Source organism: Cariama cristata, unplaced genomic scaffold (genome assembly GCF_000690535.1).
Source record: "Cariama cristata isolate BGI_N322 unplaced genomic scaffold, ASM69053v1 scaffold3712, whole genome shotgun sequence".
Classification (NCBI taxonomy): Eukaryota; Metazoa; Chordata; class Aves; order Cariamiformes; family Cariamidae; genus Cariama; species Cariama cristata.
Genome location: NW_009605327.1, coordinates 17,849 through 27,412, shown reverse-complemented (window position 1 = coordinate 27,412; position 9,564 = coordinate 17,849). Strand labels below are relative to the sequence as shown.

The window sequence follows — 9,564 nt, the reverse complement described above, 5'->3', positions numbered from 1 at the left end:
ATAAAGATGCTGGAAGTGTTGCCGTTTGCTTACAGATGCTATATCATTTATATTGTACATTTAAAGTGTTTTTAATTTGTGTTTATATGAGAGGATGGGTTGTAGGTATCTACTCCTTTGTATTTCTGACCCCAAGAGCGTAGCTTCTCTGTAAATAAACTCATAATTATTCATTCTTTTTATTTAGCTATCAGAGAATGCAATAGGGTACAGTGTCACCCTACTAATATTTACTGAATCTACCTGAAGAAATCATAATCTAAGAGGATTTGATACATAGAAGATAAGGGGGAGGAATACTATCAGTCCTTCAGAGGAAAAGGAGGCCCTGATAAGTTTGGTTATCAAAGACGTGTTTGCATTCGGAAGAAAAGCCTGGGCTTTTTGGGAACAGCAATTCAAAGGCTGTAACAAACAGTAGTTCTTCTTTTCCATAATCACATGACTACGCAAGTCAATGTCCAAACCTTGTATTTACTATGAAAAAATCTAACTATATGCCACTGATTTAAAACTCAGATTTGTATGTTCACAGGTTCAATAGAGAATACTTGATCCTAAAGGATGTAGAGTTGTGATGAGTTCTTGGGGTTGGAGGGTGGGTTGTTGGATTTGTTTGTTTGAAATCAGCTCTAGTGATGGCCTCCAGCTGGACTTAACACTACTGATCACAACCCTTTGAGCCTAACTGTTCAGCCAATTTTCAGTCAACCTACTTATGTAGTCCATATTTCATCAGTTTCTCTATAAAGGTGTTACAGGAAACAGTGATGAACAGCATCCACTACTTTCCCTTTATCCACTGACCCAGTTATCTCATCATAGAAAGTTGTCTCATTGGTCAGGTAGAAGTTTTTCCCCTTCATAAATCCATGTTGATGACTCCCAGTTTTCATCTTGTACTTAACATATTTGGCAATGGTTTCCAGAATTATTTGCTCCATCACTTTCTTGGGCATCACGATGAGGCTGACCAGCGTATATTTCCCCAGATTCCCCTCCTTGAAGACAGGAGTGATGCTTGCTCACTTGCAGTCCTCAGGAGCTTCCCTTGATCATCACCATGATCTTTTAAAGATAACTGAGAGTGGCCTTGAGGTGACATTGGCACTCATGGGAGCATCCCATTAGGACCCATGGATTTGCATATGCTCAGTTTGTTTGAATATGGCCTTACTTGATCTTCCTCTGCTGAGGGTAACTTGCAGCCCGAGGCTTTGCTGCTGTTCTCTGGGACCTGGTGTTCCTGATGGCAGTAAAAACTGAGATGAAGAAAGCACTGATTACTTGGGTCTTTTCTGTGTCCCCTGTCACCTGGTCCTCTGCCCTATTTGGCAGCAGGTAACCATTTTCTCTGGTCTTCCTTTTGCCGCTAATACACCTGGAATATCCCACCATGTTGGCCATTGCATCCATTGCCAGATTCAAGTCCAGATGGGCTCTGGCTTTCCTAAGCCCATCCCTGCATGGTTGGAGAGTGTCATAGTATTTCTCTCGGGTCACCTGTCCCTGTTTACATCTCTTGTTAAGTTTTCCTTTTATGCGTGAGTTGAGTTTGTTCATCCATGTAGCCTCCTGTGGGTCTTGCTTGACTTGCTGACTATGGGGACAGACTGCTCTTGAGCTTGGAGGAGGTGATTTGTTGATTCCAGGGGGATGGCACCAGTAGAGCTGAGAGTAGCTTGTGTGTGAAATGGGAAGTTACTTGATGATGCTGTCAGTCATACATGGGACAGGCTAAAATGCATCTTACTCTCTCGATTGTACTAGAGCTATAGCACAAAAACACTACTGGAGAAATTAGTATTTTGTCACTACAAAAAGCAGGTAGCTCTAAGCTGAAAAAGGAAGCAAGGTTGTAAATTCTTTACTGTTCCGATAACACCTGTGTCGGGATTTATAGCACATCACCATTCAAAATTAGATCTAGACAGCTCTGACTAAGAGCTTATAAAATACCAGGTAATTTTTTTATGTATTTTTAATACAAAAAGAAGTGTGTATATGCTTTACTTAAGGTGGTTCATAGTATATAATGAAAGGTAGATCCATTGCAGTTAAAGGCATTTAAGTGATAAGCTGTAAGATCTGAATTCCAAAAAATGTTTCATTCCTTCATGTTTGCTCATGCAAATTCTTTCTGTTGGAACGTGGGACTCTGTATGGTATATGTGGTTTTATTTTATGTAATTTTAAGTTTCTGTCAGAAAATACTTAAACATGTTACTGCGTTTTCTCTGTTTCAGACTTGCCACCTGTTCCTTCTACATCAAGGACAGGGTCTACAGAATTTTCTGTTAAGGAGCGAATGAGAGAGAAACTAAAAGCAGCAAGGGTGAGAATCCTTCTGAAGTCCTCTTTAGTTGACTTTGGTCTTAAAAGTACGACCCGCTTCATTTTGCTTGCTTAGTGCTATGTGAATCTGAATTGGGATATCTGCTTTTTTATTTCTAATGCTGAAATGATACTTAGTTCATCAGTACAGTTATTTTCCAATGTATTTCTATTGCTATATTTTTTCTAAATTTTATATTTAATTTGTTTGTAATAATATAAAAGTTGTAATTGTTTTATAATTCAAATGATGCAGTCATTACAAGATCTTTCCGTGTTTTTGTCAAAAAATTTCTCACACTGTTTTGAAATCAGTGGATTTCCTTGTAAGTTTACTGTGGAGTGTAATAAGGGGTATTAACGTTTAGGCCTGTAAAATCTCTTAAACTGATTATATAATTAAAAGATTCTGTCCCTAGCACAAACATGTGCAAGTTGTTGAGTTCCTGGGAATTATTGAAGCTTTGGTCTTATTATATTTCTACTATAGCTAAGCATGTTTGTTTGTTTGCTTAGTCAAAAGCGGAAACTACTTTATTGGAAGAAGGCCCCAGTCCACAACCAAGGCGTTTAAAAAGCATCAGAGAAAGGAAAACAGAAGTCAGATTGGATAAAGCGGTAAGAAGGTGCATTGTCTTACTGTTCTGATAATAAGAAAGTGAATGTGAAACATGAAATAAATGAAAGACTACACATAGTCTTGAAGATCAATTTCATTTATTTCAATGAGATCAAAATTATACTATTGTTTGAATTAGTAACCAGGAAGGAACCTTTCTGATTATTCCTTTTAATGTACATATTTAACAATAATAATTTGCCTTCTTTGTAGTATAGACATCATGTGAAACTTCTGTCATTTACAGGCTCATGACTTCTCTTGCTTAAGTATTTGCCTTGAAGTATTTGAAAGTTACTGTAACAGAAAGGGCCACTCTATTATAGCTTTATATAAATTTACAGAATGTAATTGCTCAAGACTGGATATTAACTTTATGTCATCATACTGTATGGTATTTCCTTGTTACTGTTTTATATTCAGTTTGGTTTTTTTTTAGGATAAGCGTGTTCTTTGTTAGAAAATGGATTGTGTATTTTAAAAAATGACAAAGGCTATGTCTGTGCAGACCTTGCACCCAGATATTCTTCAGAATTCACGAAGAGATTGCTTGCCTGTAGAAAATGTGTTCCAAAGAGTATGTATGCCCAGGAAATAGCATGTAGTAGTAATGTTTTTATCTGGAATTCCAAACAATCTGAGTTAGCCTGGCTAAATTGATTGTCTAGGGCAGAATTACCTATTGATGTAGGTTGTGGGGAGATTTTTGGCAGTGTTTTCTTATAAAAAGTCATTGTCATAGCTTTCAGTTAAGTAGTATTGTTTTAATATGCTTGTATTAGGGAAATGTGGAAATGATACCCTTATTAAAGTTGGTTACCAATTTTATATAAAGTATATCTGAAACCTTCCACATGTTGCTTTTGTTTCCTGTACTTATTTACACACGTATGAAGTATTGTTTTGTTGTTAAACAAATAGCCATCATATTGCCAGGGTTTGAGATTTTCTTTTTGCTATTTTGAAGTTTAGGTTGAATAAATGTAAACTTGAGAAATGTCTTCCTTTAATCTAAGAATTCAGGCCACAAGGAGGAAAAATGGATAGAATGTTAGATGTGTTTATATTGGCTGAGCCTGATGAAAATCACTTTGAAGCATTTAAGTGAACTTGCTGAAGCAGCCTCAAAAACAGTGATGTTTACAGTGATCTGTGTGTAGGGACAGAGAAGTCTTCAGAAAACTGGAAATGGATAACCATGCTGCCTCCTTTCTTGAAAAGGCAGAGTAGTATCACCCGTGGAGTAGCCTAGCAATAATTATTTGAGAGCAAACAAAACAAATAATCAAGTCTGTATTTAGGCACCAAAGCAATGGACACCATCTTTTTTTGAATAATACCAAATAGGTTTTTCCTGATTGCAGCAGGGGCTATATGAGAAGCTGACCTTAGCTCTTGGATACCCTTCCCTGGTCAGCAGTATCTGTGAGCAGCACCCTTGCCGCTGCTGCCTGGCTTGTGCTGTCAGCCTCTCATTTGTAGATGGGAAGATTTTGCATTGCTACCCCATTTCTCCCCCTTGTGGAGATTTGCATATGGTTGCTTATGTTTGGGAGTGCAGAAACAATCATCTCGGCAGCAGTGAACAAAGTAAACTAACATTTATGTTGTGAACCATTTCTTGATAGTCTACAGTCTGTTTTTTGACCCAAATGAGAAAGAAGTTAAGAAATAATTAGATGTACCCTTTTAAAATAAGTAGAAAATCAGTATAATTGTTACCACAGTGACTGTATTTCTTTTTTGTTATTTTTTTTGCTGTGAAAATGCAATATCTAATCTATGTACTCAGCTGTTTGTCTGTCTTTTTGTTATGGATCAGTAAATGATGCTATAACTTATCTATGTATTTTTATGCAGTCTGATAATGATAAGTTTAGGGAGATGCAAGAGGATGAATCCCACTTACCATCAAAAATAAAGTTTCGTGATTCTGTAAAAAAGCTTAAGCAAAAGTCAACAGTAAGTACCAATTCATTCATTTCAATAACTGATATTAATTTAATTTAAACTTTGTATAGCTTCATTATTCTGTTTGAAGAAGCAGGCAGAATTCAGTCTTAAGCAGTGGAGAAGATTTTATTTAATTTAAAAATTTACAAACAGTATATGCCAACAGTTGAAGGGAACTTTCATCAAATGTAAGAACAGCTTTGGATCATTTGATTTTTTTAAAAAAAAAATCAAGTAAATCTGTCTGGACACAATTACTGGAGCTTGAAGGAAAAATGTTTCTTCTGTTTAAATCCTTTTTATTGAATGCCACTGATTGGCAATTAAAGCAATTTACAGATTAGTATATTGATATTTATTAGCCACAAAATGCTACTCTTTATTCTTTTATTAGAGGATTCATCCTGACACTAAAGAGAGTTGGGGTTGTTCAGCCTGGACAAGAGAAGGCTTTGGAGTGACCTCATTGCGGCCTTCCAGTACCTGAAGGGGGCCTGTATGAGAGATGGGGACAGACTTTTTAGCAGGGTCCGCTGCGACAGCAGAAGGGGTAATGGTTTTAAACTAGAAGAGGGTAGATTTAGACTAGACACAAGGAAAAAATTTTTTACAATGAAGGTGGTGAAGCACTGGAACAGCTTGCCCAGAGGGGTGATGGAAGCCCCATCCCTGGAGGCATTCAAGGTCAGGCTGGATGGGGCTCCGAGCAACCTTACCTAGTTGGAGATGTCCCTGCTTACTGCAGGGGGATTGGACTAGATGACCTCTAAAGGTCCCTTCCAGCCCAAATGATTCTATGATTAGACATTTCTCTTCATTCACCTGGGTATCTGCATTATGACCAGAATTTAAACTTCGGCATTTCTCATTCATAAATTGTTTACATTTAAAACAATAAGCTGGTTAAAATTAAACCAGGTAACTTTTTTTAATGAAACATTGCAAGAAATATTTAATGAAATAATAACATAGCAGTAGAGAAAGTTTCATGTATCATTTAAAAATTTCAGTCAGCCTCAACATTTGGGTGAGTTCTCTTTGAGATAAAATAATTATTGTCCTGTGACAACTGTTTATACGTGCTGTTACTGCTATTATTAATGGAAAGATATCCTCACTTGCCCTAAATTTCTTATAAATGTCCTATTAAAGTATCTTTGTCATCTTTTCTTAGTTCCAGAATGATTTTCCTTCTGCTGAAGAAGCATATAATTTCTTTACCTTCAATTTTGATCCTGAACCAGAGAATATAAAGGCTGGAGCCAGGAAAATGAATGGATTAAATGAAGAAGAGGAGGCAGAAGAAGAATGTGTAGAAACCCATGAGGATGAACAAGAGGAGGCTGAAATGGTGTGAGCTATAGACTAAATGTTCATATTTTTATTCAGACTTCTTGAATTAATTTTAATCATCTAATGCAAAATGGCAACTTTTGTTTCCTTAAAAATTCTGAAAGTATACTTTCTAAAGATGTCCATTTTAAGAAACAGACGAACTAACGGAGACGTTTGCACTTAAACTATAGGATGAAGACGTACGCCTAGTTAAAGATGATGATTTATTCGTTATAGGGCAGACAGCCGAAGATTTTCTAGTAATGAAACCTGCTGATTGTGAAAGCTACTCTGAGCAACTGAAAAAGGAAAAAGAATTTCTCTTCACTCCCAGCATGCTAGCAGGTATGAAGATTGTGCTTATCCAGTTTGCTCCTGGATTTTGCATAGCATGGCACCCTTTGATGTGCTGAAAAATCTTGTATTAGACTGTCTCTGGCAATAGAGAGATATTTAATTGCGGTTTTCTGACACTGATCATCCAGTCAAGTCTGAAAAGGTCTGACAAAACAGATTAACTAGGAACATGCACACCTCAGCAGGTCACCAGCTGGTATGCTAGCAAGTGAACTCAGGGCATGTCAGTTGCTCTGGGGTAATTACCTTAGGGCTGTCTATAGTAAATGCAAGATGGCTGGCCCCTCTTTCACTGGGCTTTAGGTATTACATTATTTAACATGTGCAACAGGTTACTGGGTACACGCATTTAGGTACTAAGGGTGGCTCATGTGCTGTACGTTATAACTTACACTATTTATTTGCTTGGCCACATCTGCAATTTTTTCCATGTGGCAAGTTTGTCAAGAGTCATGCAAGTAACAAGGATTTTGGTGACCTGGAAGTAGTTAATGAACATTGATCATGTCTCTAACCTTTTTGCTTTATTCCCAAAGACCTGCAAAGTCCTAAAAAATTGGTTTATAATATCACTTGCTATGTAATATTTGAACTGGAAGAAACAGAAATGAGTCTCTCTGTAGTCTGTACTAGAATGGTATTGGCACAGCTTATAATGTGATGTCAAGATATTTGACATTGGGTGCCTTTTTTTTGTGTCTTGTAGCTTAGTTCTGACTCCTTGCAGTGTGGTCCACTGTGTTCTGATTTCGGGGCTAACTTTTATTGTAATCCTCAGCATAATCCCTCCCTGCTTTGAGGTTGCTTCTTTAAAAATACTGAACCCATATACACCAATGAAATAAACCTGCAGGCAAGCTTTAAAGAATTCCACCTGTTGTTATTGGGATAACATGACTTTTTATGCATGTTCTGTATTTTGTTATGAGAGTGACTTAAGTAAACTATTAATAGTAGTTCAGATTAATCTTGGTTAAAGTTTCACTTTGTATGGGAAAGGCTTAGAAATGTTTGTCTAGTCAGTTGTTCCTGCTAAAGGGTTTTTACACTGTAATGCAAGGAACCATTAAAACTAAACTCCACTAAGTTATTTGAAGTATTTTTTGGTGAGGAAATGTTTAATTACCTGTTTAGAAGACTTGTGACACTTTTATGATAGTTTTAAACTGTGGATCTGTCCTGATTAAGAAAAGGACCTGTTTTGGTTATATACTTAGTTCTTTTTTTCCTAGTTAGGAAAATATTTCTGACAGCATGCTTAATACACAGTCCCATTTGTTTTAAGAATGGCGTAGACTCTTAGAGAATTAATAAACTAAACTATGTTTATAAGTTATATGTTACATGCTTTTCTATTTAATTTCTCATTAGTGCCTGCTTCTGAGAAGATGCCTAGAAACATGCAGCCTAGGTACCTTGAGGATGAGGGTCTTTACACAGGAGAAAGGCCCTTTGTATCACAGTCTAATCAAAATATTTTAGAAAACAGAATACTCCGACAGGAGCAAGTAAGTCACTGCTACCTTCTTAGTTGTCTTCTTAAGACTCTGTATTTATCACTATTTTATTTTGTTATAGTTAAGTAGGTAGATGGCCATGGTAATTTATGACTTTCATCTTTAAAATGTTTAGCAGTATCAGACATCAGGAAATGTGGATTTTTGTAGGAGTGTGTTTTTAGTGTATCCCAGTAGTCAGAGCACCAGACTGGGTCTTAGAAAACCAGTGTCTTTTCCTGACTCTGCTCATAGCCTGCTGGGGAGCAAATCACTCTGCTTGTCTGTGCCAGTACAATACGAGTAATTATGATTTACTTTTTTTATAAGATGCTGTGAGAGCTAGTGGCATGTATGAAGACTTATGCAAGAGCTGGGCACTACTGTTATTATATACTAGAAGATCATAAGGAAAGGAAGCAATATGGAATGGCTGTTTCCTGTGTCCACTGAAGATAATATGAAGTAATAGACTTGTAGAAATTTACTGATCAGACTGCAAGGGTCATTAAATATTGGTATAGATTATCTGAGGAGGTTTTAGAACCTTTTAGATTTTTAAGAATGGCTTATGGAAACACCCAGGAAGGTGGCTTGGATATACTTTATCCTGCTATATTATCTTCCTATACACAGTAAGGTGTATATAGTTTAGTATAGATTTAAGCTACTATGCAGCAGCTGCCCTTTATATTTTATTACAATTCCATGAATTCTTCATGGGCTAGCAGAGGTACTTTTGTGAATCGGGTTGGGAATATTTGGATCTAAAACTTTTAACTTGCCAGCTTCAAATCAGTTAGTTTTCTGGTTTGCTCACCGTGTTACCACAGTAATGCTTGGTTCTAGGATGGGCCTAAACGGGGTGTGGGAATAAGAGGGCAGGCCACCATCTTCCAGCAGCTGCACTTGTTTAAACTATTCTTGAATCCAGGTCATGAGGGCAGAGGGATGAATTAGGACAATGTTTAACATGTGAAGCATGGACAGCAATAGGTGTGTAAGATACTTACCTCATCTACTTTTTATAAATGCTGTTTAATTAGTTCAGGTTGTGGACTAGGAGAGGAGAGAGATGCTTTGATACGTGATCTCTCTAAGCAGCCATTTAGCTCTTGTGTAAAACATTATAATTCTTTTCAATTTTAGTGATTTAAGAAAACTACATTTAAATAAGCAGTGTAAGTGTTGATTCTTTTTTTTCTTTCAAATCTGTAACACTGAATGTTGAAGGAAAAAATTCAGTGTATTTAAAGTTTGAGCAAGCTCTTGGTCTTTTGATTTCAAAACTTACCTATAATATATTTGAAGATTTTATTTTGTTGTCTTAAAAAAGTTTTGGTTAATTCAGTCACAAACAAGTCATAGTCACCTTTTATTCTGTAGTTGTTTTTCATAAGAATTATAATTTTGCAAGTTATTTTTATATAAAATAAGAAACAATATAAAATTATGTTTTTATTTGTAGGG

The 9,564-nt window shown here is 36.4% G+C and overlaps 1 protein-coding gene across 1 annotated transcript in view; it reads left to right on the top strand.

Moving 5' to 3' along the window:
• Positions 1 to 2,308: 2,308 nt before the first annotated feature.
• Positions 2,309 to 9,564, top strand: part of LOC104158289 (coiled-coil and C2 domain-containing protein 2A-like) — a 22,590-nt gene continuing 15,334 nt past the window's right edge. Inside the window, exons 1-6 of the mRNA XM_009695894.1 lie at positions 2,309 to 2,335; positions 2,851 to 2,952; positions 4,814 to 4,915; positions 6,081 to 6,257; positions 6,433 to 6,586; positions 7,970 to 8,110. Of these exons, the coding sequence (XP_009694196.1) occupies positions 2,309 to 2,335; positions 2,851 to 2,952; positions 4,814 to 4,915; positions 6,081 to 6,257; positions 6,433 to 6,586; positions 7,970 to 8,110 (703 nt within the window). The remainder of the gene's footprint in view (positions 2,336 to 2,850; positions 2,953 to 4,813; positions 4,916 to 6,080; positions 6,258 to 6,432; positions 6,587 to 7,969; positions 8,111 to 9,564) is intronic.